Raw genomic sequence first — 17,538 nt, 5'->3', positions numbered from 1 at the left:
AGACACACACTAATAGAATTCGGTAGCATAAAAACCTGATAACAGGATATCAGAGAGGTAGTAAATCCCAAGGCTCCAGTGACACGAGGAGTAATTTTCTTAGGTGCCAACTGAAGCAACCCAGCTGCTACCACTGTATCCATGGCTGCTTTAACCAGGGCTAGTGACCTCTCATTTGATTTTTTGAGTTTAGCACGATATTGTTCGTTCTGCAGTCAGAGAAAACCACACGAAAAATGTTAAAAGAATACAGTAATCTACACCAACACAATTATTTTAAGGTCAATGCATTGTACAAGGTGACGGGTCAACATACTTGATACTTATCACTATTCTTCAGATCCTTCTCCAACTTTTTAAGTTGTCCAGAAAGCCTTCCTATCTCCCCAATCTGATTTAGGAACCAATAGGAACACATTGTTCATGCCATGCACATCTCAAAACAACAGTACATGCTAGTAAATGAGAGGCACAAGTTGGGAAGCAACAAACCTCAACCAAAGTAGTGCAAACTGAGGAACCCATCCAACAGAAAAGAGAGATCCGGCCAATTAGATCAGCACGCTCTTTGTTCTATTAAAAAAAACATTAGTTTCTAAGCATTTATTCCAATAAGTGTCACAGAACCCAGTAAAGAACAACTGAACTGGAAAAGTATGTGATAATACATACCTTATAGATACCTGTTCTACCAAGCCAGACAATTTGATCAAGAAATAGAAAAGTTGACAGCAATGCATTCTTGGACTGTAAAGCATCGGATTAAATGTCATCAATAAGACAAAGCAGAAGAATCTAGATTTTAGAATAAGAAGACAAAGAATTAGATTATTATAATACCTTTCCGAGCAGAACAAGTGGGAGAGGAGTTCCTGGAGGAGTTGGACTAATAAGACCATGCAGATCGTTGACAAACTGAAACCAAGCGGACAATTCATAAAATGCTCAAAAATATAAAGGCTTGACAATCAAGATCAGTGTCATATTTCGTTTGTCCATTTGCTTCCTTTTAATAAGTGCAAGAGAGGATCAGAAAACGCTTCAAGGAGACCATTTGGTATGCACTATCCTTCTTCCCTTAAGTTCTTCCACAAGAAAATTTTTAAAGGACCACAATAGTCGTAAAGCATGTTTTTACCACATATTCTACATAATTATATCACACAGGTCCTAACCTTGAAAAGGCGAAAAACTTTTCGTGCCAAACTAGTTGATTTGTCAACATTTTGGGCTGTTCCAGGTTCTCCATTACTCAAGAATTTTGAGCCATATTGTATTGCCCTGCAAATCTTGTCCCTGGCCTCAGCCTTGTTCAGATACAGAACTGCAAGAGCAAGTTCTGCTCTAGTTGCATCCAGTGTACTCATCTCTTATCCCTGAACCTAATGAAGTAAGCATAAGTAACTTATAAGTCTGGGAAGCAACAGATAGCATGAAAATAAACACAGGAAAATGATACATAAAGAACCTGTAAATATGAACAAAAGAACTTTCCAGAAATATAGCATAAAGTCATCAGTCAAGAAACAACCAACTATTGATTCTTGGTGATGACATATTAACTAAGTAAGAAACCAACTATTGGTTGATATACTTATATTTCAACTTGTATTAACCCTGAATCTCATCTGGTCAACATATCTCTACGAAAGGAAGTCTTCATCCACACCATCTCAAAAATTTAAGGGCAAAAACTTTCACTGTGTTTGCACGAACTTTTCAATTCACATCTAACAACTGTAGTTTTGTATTGTCGAACTTTGTTAATCACAAAGAAGCAAATGATATCCATTATAAAGAAAGCAAAAAACGATATTAATCATATACAAATTACAATACTTAGCTTTTCTGCTTGGCAATCTGAAATTAGAAGTTTATCTTTTGCAATCTAGTCTACCCTTCATGAATATGCAATATTGGGCAAAACCCTTTCCGATGAACTCCAGACACACACACACACACACAAATTTTTCAATTTACATCTGACTACTGTAACTTTCTATGGTCAAATCCGTATCATCTTAAGAAGCAAACAATTTACATGCAAAGGCAAGTGAAACACCACATTAATCATATACAACATTTAGCTGTTTTGCTTGGCAATCTGAAATTAGTAGTTGTATATTCTGCAATCTACCAGGCATGAACATACGTAGGGTCCACACCAACTTAAGCTGAACTCCAGCTCCAACACATATGCACATAATTTCAACAATTAGTAAACTATATCAGCAATCATTTCATCACTTTCCGAGAAACCAAACAGAAACCAGATAAACTCATGAGCAATCAATATCATCATCAAATCAAACAAGATGACCCAAAACAAGAAATACCAAATAACCCAAATCAAAATTTGACCAAACAAATCAAGAAACAAAACCCAGCAGCCAATTCCTCAAAATCAGAAAGAACATAACAAAAAAAATGAAAGCTTTAAGCTTGAGATTAGATCAAAGTCTGTACCTAAACGTATGTTCTTTCTGGTTCCTAAACTACAGGACAACAATCAACGGTATAGAATTTGTGATATCTCATCTATAAATCCAGAGAGAGAGAGAGAGAGTACCGAAAAGTGTGCCAAGGAACTAGCCTCGAAAACAGCAAAAACTGAAAGGGGTGGCTTTGGTCTGGTTCTTCAGAGCGTCAGCTCCGTCAGTTCGTTTTCTTCTCTTTGATAGGCTCTGATAATGGCTTGTTTGGTCCTCTCTTTTCCCGTACAAACAAACAAAAACCCAAAAAAAAAAAAAAAAAAGTTCATTCATACAACCAAAAGACGCAACGAGAGCTGATTCACTTACCTCCAGGGACACATGTCATGATACAATGCTCCATCCTCTATTTTATTTCTTGTTTTTTTTTTTTGAACAAAACAAAACCTTTTCTTCTTTTTTTTGCATACATATCTTGTAATATTTTTAGTATCTCCTTCCATCACAAGATTTTCTGTTTCTGGTCAAATATGATTTTTCGTCAATTCTCTCTTTTATTTATATACTTTGTAAAATATACCGTTCAAATTAGTATATTATGTTATATGGTGAGTCTCAACGTTAAACAATATTATCAAAAAAAAAAAATCTCAAACTTCAATATCTCATGTTCATTGATAAGAAAGAAAATTAAAGGTTGGTTTAGATTTGTTGGTTTAGATTTGTTGGTTTTGTGATAAAACTAAAGTCTTAGGTTCGAGAATTGGCACCGTTTGATTCGAGGACTGCATGCTTACACTTATTATTATTATTTTTAATGAACTTATTAGGTACTTACAAGATTGAAGATTGCATTCCCCTTTCTTTATCATCATCGGATATATAAAGAAAAATAGTTTGTTGTTTTTTAAGAATTACATGACTGCAAATGATTAAGGCAGACTATGTATTTACTTGTGTTATTCAAGACATCTGAATCAATCTAAATATTTGAGTTGAGTGCAAAGAATCCCTCTATCCAACATTTATATTGGATAAATTCATTGGATGATCTCAAAGTACTGGTGTGCTATCAACTCAAAAATCATTATATATATAGTTCCATTCTATTAAGGGATTCCTCAAATAAAAACACTGTTTAGGGTCTCCTACAAATTTTCAACGATCCAAACAATCTTTTTTTTTTAAAATTTACATTCATAGATCATCTTTGCAAAAAATTAGACAACTTGGAAACCGTTTCGACGTCTAATTTTGTTATACAAAATCAAAGAACACGATACTTCAAGAAAGTATTAAAATTCAATAATTTAATTGAGTGGTCAAATGATATCGGATTCAAGTGATTTTTTTTTATTTTTATAAAGATGATATTTGAATGAATATCTACAAATAGACAGTTTGGATTAGTGAAATACAATAAGGAGTGAGTCCTACAAAGATATCCCTAAACTAAAGCTCAAATATATATATATATATATATGTGTTTTTTTTTTTTTGCAGAACTCGTTCAGCAGATATTAACCCCTTTATAAAAGAAAGATTGCATCTTGTTTGCTGCTATGCACTAATTGTTGGCGAGTCCTTACCTAGTTAGGATTTGGGTTCCTTACTATGTTAGGACTTTGGTTAATTACCCATTTATCTAGTCCTATTATAATTGAGATTTATTTCATATTGTAATTTATATTTACTTCCTATTGTAATTTAAATATATTTCCTATTTTATTTAGGGTTAACACATCTTTGTACTTGTATAAATATCTCTATATTGGAGAAGAATAAAAATATGAGCGTATCTTAGCATAACTGAATATTTGCCTTACTTTGTTTGACATGGTATAAGAGCCTAGGTTTTCTTGTGACCTGTGTTTGCGGTCTCCTTGAGAGTCGTTGCTAATCCTTGAGATCCTCTGACAAATTGAGAGTCGTTGGCGTTCCTCATTCCTAACCCATCATGGGTCTTCACCTTGCTGTAAATCCCCGTTTCTCCTTTCCTTCATAATCAACATATATTTCTTCTGCCATAGCCATAGCCGCACCTTTCTACAATTTTACCCTTGTCTCTGTCCTTACCGTGTTTATGTTGAGTCATTACCTTTCTTTTTCTCCACCTATGCTTGCTGCTGCCTTTTTTCTTATACTCTTCATCTCTCTATGAGCTTGCTTTATGTTAAAATCAAATTGAGCCCATGTTAGTTTCAGTCTCTTGCACTCACACCTGAGCCTCTCTTTTAAATGTATACCATATGGGCAACACGCCCCTTGGCCATTGATTGCCTGATCTCTTTCCTCTGTGAGCCTCGTCACTGCTCACCGAGCCATCTTAAACCTCTGCGAGCCTTGTCACCGATCGCAGAGCCTTCTCCTAGCTGACCTTTGTCTCTCTCTGTCTTGCCGAGCTACACTGCATTTGTTCCCTTTACACAGTCGCTCTGGTCCTCTCATTTAAGGGAGTGACACTGCCCCTCATTTGAGGAAGTTGTCACTGTTGTTGCTGCTACCACAATTGTTTGCCCAGGGGGAGTGAAAAGAAGTTGTCTATGCAATAATGAAAGTATTTGTCATTGTTATTGTTGCTAACTACTATGTCCTTTGCTGGTGCCAGTACCGTTGCTCATATCTGTTGGGTCCCTTACTGGGGACAATGTTATTGCTCTTGCTTATTATGACTCTTGCTGGGAACAGTGTTGATTACTGTTGATGATGCATGTTATGTCCTTGCCTTATATTGCTCTTGCTAGTGCCAATGCCTTGTGTTGCTCTTACTGCTGTCAGTTTTGTTGTCTCTTGTCTGGGGACATTGTTGTTGTTGCTTCTACCATGTTCGTGTCTTTGCTGGTGTGTTTTTCCGCTGCGATCATGATCGTTGACCTTGCCCTACCTATTTTTTAGGGTTTGGTTTCTACCTATCTACTGCCGTGCTCACATGACTTCTGTGTTCTGCCTTTATCTATCGCCGCTCACAGGGCATCCAGATTCGCTTTACCTATTGCCGTGCTCATAGGGTTTCTGAGTTATGCCTTATCTGCTGTCGTGCTTACGGGGTTTATGTGTTCTTCTATGTGCCATATTTGTTAGGGTTTGTTAGTTGTTTCACTTATGGTTTATGACAAGGCCTTCTCTACAGTTGTTCGATTGGTCAATGTCGAGTATGGTGTCTATGACTCGCTTGTCATATCTCTACAGTTGTTCGATTGGTCAGTGTTGAGTATGGTGTTCTATGACTCGCTTGTCAAGTTGGACATGTGAAATATCTTTGCCCCAACTTGAGGGGGAGTGTTGGCGAGTCCTTACTTAGTTAGGATTTGGGTTCCTTACTATGTTAGGACTTTGGTTAATTACCCATTTATCTAGTCCTATTATAATTGAGATTTTTTTCCTATTGTAATTTATATTTACTTCATATTGTAATTTAGATATATTTCCTACTTTATTTAAGGTTAACACATCTTTGTACTTGTATAAATACCTCCATATTGGAGAAAAATAAAAATATAAGCGTATCTTAGCATAACTGAATATTTGCTCTACTTTGTTTGACACTAATATTAGAGGTAACAAGATGGTTCACCTCTACTTCTTAACTTTGGTTGGTTTTTTTTTTTTTTTATTGATGAGCTTGGTTGTATTAATTTCGATTGACTGAAAGTTACCCATCCCCAAAGGGAATAAAAAAGAAGAAAATGAAGATAAGGGTGCATCTTTCAAAGGATTAAAGTGAAGGCAGAGATCTCCTTGCATCCAGTTATTTGTTATTGGTACTTGATGACTATTAAATTTATATTGGTTGAAGACTTTGATAATAGTTAAATTAGTTTTTGAATTATTTTTTAGCTTATAATTTTTGTAATTATAAGATTGTTATTTATTTTTTATAAATCCATATTCAAAAACAGAAAAAAGAAAAAGAAAAAAAGATTTAATGTTTAAAATAATTGTTTTATAGTTTAGAAATATCGTCTGTTGTGGATTGCACCAAACATAGGATAGTGCTAAATAGCATTATTTTGCCTTTAGTCCCCCTTATCTAACACTCCACTAAACATAGGACATGCTAAATCCAAATCAATCCAATTCAAACCAATCTTTGAATTTAGTATATTCAATTCAATCTAGTCATGCGTACGAAGTTCAAGAACTAGCTAAATTCAAGTATGGAGTTTGAGGTGTGTGTTTAGGGTGCATTCTAAAGTGAACAACATATTATTTTGTTAAAATAAATAATAAAAATAATAAGTTCCTTATAATAATAATATTTAAAATTTGAAGAATATATTGAAGTATAAATGCAAGAGGCCAATAAGCAACAATGTATTTATCTCGGAATCGGCTCACGAATTATGCGTGCCAGCTAGCAAAGCATAGAGTACATGCCTTTTCATTTGGTTTGAATGTCTAGATTTGAATTTAGGCTACCAACTCCAAATCCATTTGTTTGGGTTTGTATTAATAGCCCAGATTTGAATTTGGGCCAAAACTCCAGAGCCCAAATTTAAGGACAGGCCCACGGTCCAATCAATGAGATTGATGTTGGATTATAGTTTTACTGTCTCCATAAATCATAGATCTTTATATATGTTGGTTACTTCAATTAAAGTACTACTTGGACCTTAATATTTTCGAATAGCATTTGTGACATAATGTAAGAAATTTGATTGTATGTAAAAGGAAGGATGAAAAGGAAGGATGAAAGGAATGATGAAAGGAATGTGAATAACCCCAAACCTTCATAGGTTAAAATGTCGTTAGCTCTTGAATATAATTACTCCTATGATGGATTTTATTTTAATTTTTCAAAAATAAATGAGAGGATAACACTAATAACTTATTATTACAAGTCCCCTGGCACACGCTGGCTTTATTATTATTATTTTTTTATTTTAGAATTAAAAAAATATGGATCGTTGTGTTTCATAAAAATAGGACCCATTATCTTATTTAATTTTTAATTTTTTAATATGAAAAAGTGTGAATTATCATATTATCCTCATTTAATTAATAATTTCAGTTATATAAATCCAACATAAACATAAATAACTTATTGTAAACTCTTTGAAGAAATTCAACTTGTCTATTTTGACAAAAAAACAAAGAAAATAAAAAAGAAGTTGAACTTCAATTTTTTTTTACAAATTTATAAATAAACTCAATCCTAGACATGTATTTATAAAAAAACCCAAGCACTATTTAAACATAGAAACACACCCAAAATCAACCCCAAAGTCAACTTTTTGGGTGTGTTTATAAATGGGTTTTGAGTGTGTGTAATGATGGGTTTTGGGTGTGTTTATATGTTTAAATAGTGCTTGAGTTTTTTTTATAATTTCAAGCCCCATTTTGGGTGTTTTAGTGAAACTACCATTTTTTTTCCACCTTATTCTACTGCATGAAATATGTGATGAGATTTGAGTTTGAACCAAAAAAAGAATATAAAAAAATCCATCATATGTGCGGACTGAGAATATGTGAATTTTATTATTAATTGTTGCCATGCATTTCTCATGCTCTTTGGCTATAAAAATCCATTTCCTGCTACTACAATACGACTACCGTTACAGAGCCACTTCACTGAAAGGAAGACATGTCTCTGAAGATGTTGGATAAAGCATCCTTCAATTGACGCTTCAATAAAGCTATAATAAAAAAAAAGCTAATCATTTAAACCATTCAAGAACTTCAGGTATGCATATCTTCATGAGTCGACCTTGAAAATATCAAGGTGCCGCAAACTCCCAAAATCCAGCAGCAAATCCAATCCCCACACTAATGTAGAATCCCAGTGTTATTAGCTCATCCTTGTCCTCTTGGTTGATGAAGTCAGTTTGCTTACTTGGACCTCTTTCCTCCTCATCAGCACACATCTTTTTAAGTGGAGGCCCACATAGTTGAGGATTCCCAGCATAAACAGAGGGATCAAGGCCTTGGAGCTGAGTCCCAATTGGAATTTTTCCAGACAAGTTGTTATATGACAAGTCCAAGAAACTAAGACGATCTATCCGAGCAAGGCTTGTTGGAATTCTTCCGTCTATATGGTTTCTTGACAAATCAAGAGAATCTAGTAACTGCAAGTTTCCGAACTTCGGAGTTATTTGACCTCTTAATTGGTTTCTCGATAGGTTTAAAGAAATCAACCCAACAAGATGAGTTATTTCACTTGGAATCTCCCCTGTTAATCTATTGCTTGACAAATCAATTCTCTTTACAAGCCCCAAAGTGTTTTTGTATGTCTGCATTCTTCCTTTCCATATGAATGTTGCATCATCCTCATAGCGATACGTAGAATTTGAATTTCCCAAGGGATGTGTGATTTTCTGATTTGAATGTCCTATCTGAGCCAGAGTAGTCAGATTGTTGAGGCATTTGGGTATGTTTCTAGATATGTTGTTCATAGAGAAATCCAAAATTTGAATGTGTGTTAGATGGCATAATTGTGAGGGCAGACTTCCATTGAAGTGATTAGACGAAAGCATTAGGATAACCAAATTCTTTAAGCTAACCCCGAACCATTCAGGTATTGGTCCGGATAATTTATTATCCCCAACATCAATAACTACTAAACTTGTGCAATTCTTCAACGAAGAAGGCAATTGTCCCACAAATCTATTGCTTCTTAATTTGAGTGTTTCAATCCGAAATGCAGAGCCTATTGTTGTAGGAATTTTCCCGGACAAAGAATTGTAACTCAAATCAAGCATGACTAGATTCTCCAAATGTGTCAAGCAATCTGGAACTTGTCCAGAAACATTGTTGCTTGAGAGGTCAAGAAAGCCTAAATAAATAGCTGCACTTGAACATAGGAATGAAATTGACCCTGAAAGTTTATTATTAGAGAGATCCAGATATGAGGCTTTTGATAGAATTGAGGGGATTGGACCTTCCAACTTGTTCGAACTCAGATGTAGTTCAGGGAAATATGAAAATTCCAATGTCAAATTTGCAAATGTACCTCTAATTTGGTTGCTTGTGAGATTCATAAATTCCACATTACGACATAAACTCCAAAACCAACTTGGAAGGATGTCGGAAATTCCAGCATCAGAAATATCAAGGTATGACAATTTTTTTTGAGTTTGAAGCCACTTTGGGAAATCCGGACCCATCTTGCAAGACCCCAAATTTATGAAGTCCAATTGGAAAGGAGGAATCCAATCAGCATGGATGTCTAAAACTAGTGAGTTAGAAGATAAATCCAAATGCTGTAATTTGGAGAGTTTTGAGAAATGAGTTTTTGAAATCACTCCTTCCAAAGAATTCATGCTAAAATCTATAGTTTGAAGCTTAGACATTAGCCCTATACTTTCAGGTAATGACCCTGCAAGATCATTCTCAGAGAGATACAACTCCTCCAATGAGTTTTGAGCACATGTAGAAAATAATATTTGAACGAACTTAGAAAGTTGTCCACTCAGATTATTGCTTGAGAGATCCAAATATTGCAAACTACATAACCTGGCAAAAGAATGCGGGTCCCCTCCTTCAAGTTGGTTAGAATATAGATCAAGATGTGCCAGAGAGCTCATGTTTCCAAAAACATCAGGAATTGAACCAGCTAGTTGGTTAAAAGAGAGGTCAAGATGAACAAGGCTGGTATTATAGTTGGACAACCATAGAAATATTGAAGAAGTACTCAAATGGTTGAAAGAAAGGTCAACGCTAGCAAGAGATTTAGAAGAGTTTATGTAAGAAAGAGTGGAAAGAATTGGAGAAGGAAGATCACATTCCTGTAGTGTCAAGTTTGTTAGTTCAGGAAGCTTATTAACAGCTTCCGGCCAATCGAAAACATTGTTGAGATTCGCGTAACTCAAGTCCAAATATCTTAACGACGAAAGAAGAGGAAGCCAGCTGAGATTTTCTACATTTGTAAAGCGATTACAGCTTAAGTCCAGATACACCAAGTTCGTAAGATTTCCGACCTGACTTGGAAACTTGCCTCCAAAATAAGCCCAAGACAGATCAAGGTATCTTAAATTGGTTAGAGAACCAATGAAATCTGGAAATTGACTCCCTGTGAAATTAATCTCATTGAGGTACAAATGTTGTAAATGCTGCAGTTCAATCAGTTTAGGACTAATCATCTTACCTTGCAAATAATAATCTCCGCCGATAACTTCGTATGAAAGATCTAGTCCAATAACATGACCTGTTTGGTTGTTGCAATAGACTCCTATCCATCTGCAACAATCTTGTTTCTGGGCTTCGGAACTCCATGAAGAGAGGAGATTGTAATCATCCACCAGGCCACGCTTGAATGCAAGGAGTGCTTGCCTTTCCTTCTCTATGCACCTCCCGGTCACATTAGTATCCCTCTGATTGTGGTCCACCTCTCCTCCTTGGGCATACTGTAGCAAAAGCAGCGCAAATGCAAGAAAGAGTTTCAAGGACCTTCCATGGCCCTGCATGTTAAAAGATTGAAAGGCAAGATCAACACAATCTAATTGTTTAGGGTTTAATTATTGATATATGGTTGTCTCCGAGCTTGTATCACAATATATAAGGGAAGAAAAGAAAAGTCTTTACGAGCTTGAATAGTATGCAAATTTTGTCATATGCTGCCCACAAAGAGATGCATAAAACTCCACACGATATACAGAAACTAGGAACATAATTATTGACTTAGACTTTTGTTTTTCCTTTTTCTTATTTGTTGGGTCTGAGCAGAAAGTTCATTGAGTTGGACACTAATGAAGCCACATATTTGTACAAGATAAACACGCAAAACAGGACCACATCTATTGAATTAGTCTTTGCATAAAGTTAATTAGGTAGCCTTTCTTTTTCTTCTGGTCTGAGCATGTATTTCAATGAATTGGGGAAATTACTGGATGATAAGACTTGTGGAAATTTGGTATTGGTTGGAAGAATAAGTGCGTGTGCGTGGCTCCACATAAGACTTTAACTTCATAGACTTGAGAATCCCGAGTTCCACGCCAAAAATCATGACAAATTATTGTAGGTATTGAGTCGACTTGAGAGGGTTTCATACAAGTTTTTCTGCATCCTGCATCCTGTGGGTCATGTCCACTCAACTCAACCCTAATTTGCCACCCATGATCCCATCCAAGGCACAAGCTTCTTGCAATATTGACTTGACCTAACTGGAAACATACGGAGATATGTCTACCAACACACATATATTTCTTGATACAAATGTGATATATGAAAGTATAAATCTTTCACAAATTATGCAAAAATAGTTTGTGAGAATAATTTTATACAAAAACCATTATCAAACCACTTCACTTATTTAGTGGGGAAGGTTAATTTAATAGTAACATTTATAGCCTCTACCACTTTCTTTAAAAATCAACAATACAACTAATTATGGTTAATACCGTATTTGTGCAGTTTAGTTTTTGAACTGTTTACATAAGATTTGTACTTGACAAGAAATGAAGGAAAAGTGCCCCTTTAACTTTTGATATTTCTTAACCAAACTTTCCGCGATGACTTGATATTTCTTAACCAAACTTTATGCGGTGACTTATAATTTTCGTGGCTACGTTTCATAATTTTTTTCCTTTGTACCCAATTTCTTAATAGTGTAAGTATTAGCTTGACCTTCAAAGCTTGGACTGTTTGATTCCACAATTAGCACATCTTTGATAATTCGGATTTCTTTTAATGTGCCATGACATGTGTGTGCTTTGTCAAACTTTTACCAAAAGTAGATTTTTCAAAAGTGAACAAGTGTGGGAAATTGCAAAAGATGATCCATAAAATCAAAACAGAGCTATATATTTATACAAGACATAAAAAAGACCACGAATTTTCTGCCCTTACTAGAAATTAAAAGTTAGACACTAATTTCCACGACGCAATTGAGTGGGTGGATATTGACTTGACTCAATTAATTGAATAAATTTTGGAATTCTCAATTAGTTTGGATCACACTATATTGATTGACTTGATATATAGATGAAAGCAAGATGCATGCTGAAGAGTATCCAAATCAAATAATCACTTTTTCTTTTTTCTTAATTATTGGGTCTGAATAGGAAGTTGATTCAGTTGGGGACTAAAAATATTTAGGCTTTAGTTCGCACATCTCTGTCTTAAGCGAGCTTGTGCTCAGCTACTAGAATTGGATTCTGCTTACCTAAAAGATTTGGGATTAGGACGATTTTTGTTCTTCTTTCCTCACGTACAGGTAATTAATTATATATATACACTATTCTGAGCAAATGATGCTAACTAAATTCATTTTAGTTGAAATTACAGTGAGAAAATACCACGTTATGGAGCAATAATATTTTCATCTTACTAATATTTCCCCTGTACCATGGTTGACAAAAAAGTAATTAAAACTGCAGAATTATGGCTAATCAAGAAGTTAATTGAAAGATAGGTAAATTGAATGGTGCTTCAAAATAAAAATGCAGCTTTACAAATTAGCACATGCCATTAGCAAATTGAAAGATAGGTAAGTCCACGGCCATATCTCACTAATGGTACCTTAAAATGACCCACACTGTTAAAATAGACAATAGACTATGGTCCATATAGTGGTAGACAGAAAAGTAGAAGAAATGTGATAAAATCTAACGACAAGGTTGAAATTGGCTATTTTTCTTCAAGGGCTAAATTGGCTGATTTTTTAATTCGGGGAGTTAATTTCAACAAGTGTCATAGTTCAGGGGGTAAAACGGCTGACAATCCTAAAATTTAATCCACAATTTATAGTTAAAAAAAAATAGTGTTGGATTATAGTTTTACTGTCTCCATAAATCATAGCTCGCTCAATATTATATTAATTTTTAGTATATTCTTTAATTAATAATTTCAGTTATATAGATTCAACATAAACATAAATAACTTATTGTAAACTCTTTGAAGAAGTTCAACTTGTCTTTTTTGACAAAAAAGAAGAAAAGAAAAAAGAAGTGGAACTTGTCTTTTTTCCTCCGTATGCTCCCGCATGAAATACGTGATGAGATTTGAGTTTGAACCAAAAAAAGAATATATTAAAAAAAATCCATCTTATGTGCAGACTGAGAATATGTGGATTTTATTATTAATTGTTGGCATGCATTTCTCATGCTATCCGGCTATAAAAATCCATTTCCTGCCACTACAACAATACAACTACACCATTACAGACCCACTTGACTGAAGTGAAGACATGTCTCTGAAGATGCTGGATAAAAAGATAAAATGCAACAACAAAAAGAAAAAGGAAAAAAAAGACCGATTTCTTTTTTGGTCAAAGTACTTTCATTCAACGAAAGAAAGACAATAGGAGGATAAAACAGAAAGAACCCAAAGACAGTTGGAAAGGAAAAACGACAACAGGAAGCACAAAAACTAGAAAAAGATCAAACTAGAGACCAGTAACTATGACGCCTCCATAAGGGGAGCTCATCCGCCTCCAGCACAGACGCACTAGCACCTCGAGGGGCAAGGAAGGCCTTCAGCTTGTAACACAAAGACCAGAGAGGATGGGGGGCTGGAAGACCAAACCTTATCGCACATCCTCCTCCTAGCTCACTGAGCTGCAGCATGAATATAACAAATTAGAAAAACCAAATTAATCATCCATGTTGATTAAGCCAATAAAGTAATAATAAACTATCAGAGAGAGAAAGAGAGAGTACTTACCGTTGATCTTTTGTAATTAATAAGCATCCTTCAATTGCCGCTTCAACAAAGCTATCCTCACAAAAAGCCAATCATTTAAACTATTCAAGAACTTCAAGTATGCATATCTCCATGACCTTGAAAATATCAAGGTCCCGCAAACTCCCCAAAATCCAGCAGCAAATCCAAGCCCCATACTTATGTAGAATCCAAGTGTTATTAGCTCATCCTTGTCCTCTTGGCTGATGAAGTCAGTTTGCTCACTTGGTCCTCTTTCCTTTTCATCAGCACACATCTTTTTAAGTGGAGGTCCACAGAGTTGAAGATTCCCAGCATAAACAGAGGGATCAAAGCCTCGGAGTTGAGTCCCGACTGGAATTTTGCCTGACAAGTTGTTATATGACAAGTCCAAGAAACCAAGACGATCTATCCGAGCAAGGCTTTTTGGAATTCTTCCGTCTATATGGTTTCTTGACAAATCAAGAGAATCCAATGATTGCAAGTTTCCGATCTCTGGAGTTATTTGACCTGTTAATTGGTTTCTCGATAGGTTTAAAGAAACCAACCCAACAAGATGAGTTATTTCACTTGGAATCTCCCCTGTTAATTTATTGCTTGACAGATCAATTCTCTTCACGAGCCCCAAAGTACTTTTGTATGTCTGCATTCCTCCTTTCCATATGAATGTTGCATCATCCTCATAGTCATCTCCAGTAAATCCTTGTTGATCACTAGAAATTTCATAATAATGTGAGATGTTCAGACTTGGATTTCCTTTCTGAGCCAGAGTAGTTAAATTGGTGAGGCATTTGGGTATGTTTCCAGAGATGATGTTCAAGGAGAAATCCAAATTTTTAATGTGTGTTAGATGGCATATTTGTGAGGGCAAGCTTCCATTGAAGTGATTAGACGAAAGCATCAGGATAACCAAATTCTTTAAGCTAACCCCTAACCATTTAGGTATTGGTCCGGATAATTTATTATCCACAACATCAACGACTACTAAACTTGTGCAATTCTTCAACGACGAAGGCAATTGTCCCACAAATTTGTTGCTTCTTAATTTGAGTGTTTCAATCCGAAATACGGAGCCTATTGTTGTAGGAATTTTCCCGGACAAAGCATTGTAACTCAAATCAAGCATGACTAGATTCTCCAAATGTGTCAAGCAATCTGGAACTTGTCCAGAAACATTGTTGTTTGAGAGGTCAAGAAAGCTTAAACCAATAGTTGCTCTTGAACACAAGAATGAAATTGACCCTGAAAGTTTATTATAAGAGAGATCCAGATATGAGGCCTTTGATAGAACTGAGGGGATTGGACCTTCCAACTTGTTCGAACTCAGATGTAGTTCAGGGAAATATGAAAATTCCAATGCCAAATTTGCAAATGTACCTCCAATTTGGTTGCTTGTGAGATTCATAAATTTCACATTACGACATAAACTCCAAAACCAACTTGGAAGGATGTCTGAAATTCCAGCATCAGATATATCAATGTGTGAGAATTTTTTTTGAGTTTGAAGCCACTTTGGGAAAGCCGGACCCATCTTGCAAGACCCCAAATTTATGAAGTCTAATTGGAAAGGAGGAATCCAATCAGCATGGATGTCTAAAACTAGCGAGTTAGAAGATAAATCCAAACTCTGTAATTTCGAGAGTTTTGAGAAATGAGTTTTTGAAATCACTCCTTCCAAAGAATTCATGCCAAAATAAATAGTTTTGAGCTTCGACATTAACCCTATACTTTCAGGTATCCCTCCGGTTAATTGATTGTTATAAAGATTCAAGAATTCCAAAGATGAAAGGTTTGTAAGATCAGGTAATGACCCTGCAAGATCATTCCCACTGAGATCCAAAATCTCCAGTGAGTTTTGAGCACATGTGGAGAATAATATTTGAACAAACTTAGAAAGTTGTCCACTCAGAATGTTGTATGAGAGATCCAATGATTGCAAACTACATAACCTGGCAAAAGAATGTGGGTCTCCTCCTTCAAGTTGGTTAAAAGAGAGATCAAGATGTGCCAAAGAGCTCATGTCTCCTAAAACATCAGGAATTGAACCAGCTAGTTGGTTATAAGAGAGGACAAGATGAACAAGGCTGGTATTATAGTTGGACAACCATAGAAATATTGAAGAAGTATTCAAATGGTTGAAAGGGAGGTCAACGCTGATAAGAGATTTAGAAGAGTTTATGTAAGAAAGAGTGGAAAGAGTTGGAGGAGGAAGATCACATCCCTCTAATGTCAAGTTTGTTAGTTCAGGAAGCTTATTAATGGCTTCCGGCCAATCGAAAACATTGCTGAGATTCGCAAAACTCAAGTCCAAATATCTTAATGACGAAAGAAGAGGAAGCCAATCAAGATTTTCTATATTTGTAAAGTCATTAGCACTTAAAGCAAGATACTGCAAGTTCGTAAGATTTCCGACCTGACTTGGAAACTTGCCTCCAAAATAAGTCCAAGACAGATCAAGGTATCTTAAATTGGATAGAGAACCAATGAAATCTGGAATTTCGCTCCCACTGAACTTAATCCCATAGAGATCCAAATGTTGTAAATGATGCAACTCAATCAGTTTAGGACTAATCATCTTACCTTGCAAATAATAATCTTCGCCGATGACTTTGTATGAAAGATTAAGTCCAATAACATGACTTGTTTGGTTGCTGCAATAGACACCTATCCATCTGCAACAATCTTGTTTCTGGGCTTCTGAACCCCATGAAGAGAGGCTATTGTCCTCATCCACCAGGCCACGTTTGAATGCAAGGAGTGCTTGCCTTTCCCTCTCTATGCACCTTATGGACACGTTAGTATCCCTCTGACTGTGGTCCACCTCTCCTCCTTGGGTGTACTGTAGCAAAAGCAGCGCAAATGCAAGAAAGAGTTTCAAGCACCTTCCGTGACCCTGCATGTTAATAGATTCAAATGCCAATGGAATATATGTCGAATAGGCACAACTGTTTAGGGTTTATGAAAATGGAATATAATATAATGTCGAAGATCGAGCACAACCATATATATTGGTATATGATTGTCTCCGTGCTTCTCCATATATATAGAGAGACAAAAGGAAAGGCCTTCACAATGAAAAGTATGCATGCTAAAGAGCATACAAGTCAGGTAATCACTTTTTCTTTTTCTAATTTGTAGGGTCTGAATGGGAAGTTGATTGAGTTGGGGACTCGTGGAAAATTTGTATTGGAAGAATGAATGTGTGATATGTGGATAAGGTTTTGTGTCATCCAGAATAAAGAAAAAAACGAGAAAGTGATGCTAGACAACAATATATTTCAATCACTTCTATTTTTATATGGAAAATGGAGAAAAGTTTTGAGGGTGTGCTAAATGGAACTCAACTTTTTTTTAATTTATTTTTTTAATGCATCGGAGTAAATTCTTGATAAATAAGTTTTAATTCTTATTAGATAGTACCTAGGCCCAATGTTTGTTATTTTTCTCCCCACGCAATTATTGACTGAAGACTTAATATGGTGATTTGTCTTTCTACTTGCACCAAAACTAT

General features: G+C 35.5%; 3 protein-coding genes across 5 annotated transcripts in view; all 3 read right to left on the bottom strand.

The window, feature by feature from the left end:
* The window catches only part of LOC103331843 (peroxisomal membrane protein 11D), a 51,122-nt gene that overhangs the window by 344 nt on the left and 33,240 nt on the right, over nt 1-17,538 (bottom strand). Inside the window, exons 1-7 of one of the 3 annotated variants that reach the window (XM_089053406.1) lie at nt 2,570-2,743; nt 1,176-1,382; nt 841-915; nt 673-747; nt 493-573; nt 317-391; nt 36-209 (exon numbers count right to left, since the gene is read on the bottom strand). In XM_089053406.1, coding sequence (XP_088909532.1) covers nt 36-209; nt 317-391; nt 493-573; nt 673-747; nt 841-915; nt 1,176-1,367 — 672 coding nt within the window. In that variant the 5' untranslated portion in view covers nt 1,368-1,382; nt 2,570-2,743. Of the gene's footprint in view, nt 1-35; nt 210-316; nt 392-492; nt 574-672; nt 748-840; nt 916-1,175; nt 1,383-2,466; nt 2,744-17,538 lie in introns of those variants that run through there. The other 2 variants (XM_008234508.3, XM_089053407.1) reach the window with 2 other exon arrangements.
* LOC103331907 (receptor-like protein EIX1) lies at nt 7,883-11,036 on the bottom strand. Its single transcript, XM_016794266.2, has one exon. It carries the CDS (start codon nt 10,832-10,834, stop codon nt 8,150-8,152), a length of 2,685 nt encoding a protein of 894 aa, XP_016649752.2. The 5' UTR covers nt 10,835-11,036; the 3' UTR covers nt 7,883-8,149.
* Nucleotides 13,606-17,112, bottom strand: LOC107881152 (receptor-like protein EIX1). The gene is made up of 2 exons (XM_089053405.1): nt 14,031-17,112; nt 13,606-13,924 (listed from the first exon to the last, which is right to left on the bottom strand). Exon 1 carries the CDS (start codon nt 16,924-16,926, stop codon nt 14,047-14,049), a length of 2,880 nt encoding a protein of 959 aa, XP_088909531.1. The 5' UTR covers nt 16,927-17,112; the 3' UTR covers nt 13,606-13,924; nt 14,031-14,046.

Source organism: Prunus mume, linkage group LG5 (assembly GCF_029339155.1).
Source record: "Prunus mume cultivar Tortuosa linkage group LG5, ASM2933915v1, whole genome shotgun sequence".
Taxonomy (NCBI): Eukaryota; Viridiplantae; Streptophyta; class Magnoliopsida; order Rosales; family Rosaceae; genus Prunus; species Prunus mume.
Note: the sequence above shows the minus strand (reverse complement) of the source record. Positions and strands in the feature narration are given on the sequence as shown.

Bases quoted from the DNA above. Each gene is read 5' to 3' on its own strand.
- LOC103331907 (XM_016794266.2), bottom strand. From the start codon at position 10,834: ATGCAGGGCCATGGAAGGTCCTTGAAACTCTTTCTTGCATTTGCGCTG.
- LOC107881152 (XM_089053405.1), bottom strand. From the start codon at position 16,926: ATGCAGGGTCACGGAAGGTGCTTGAAACTCTTTCTTGCATTTGCGCTG.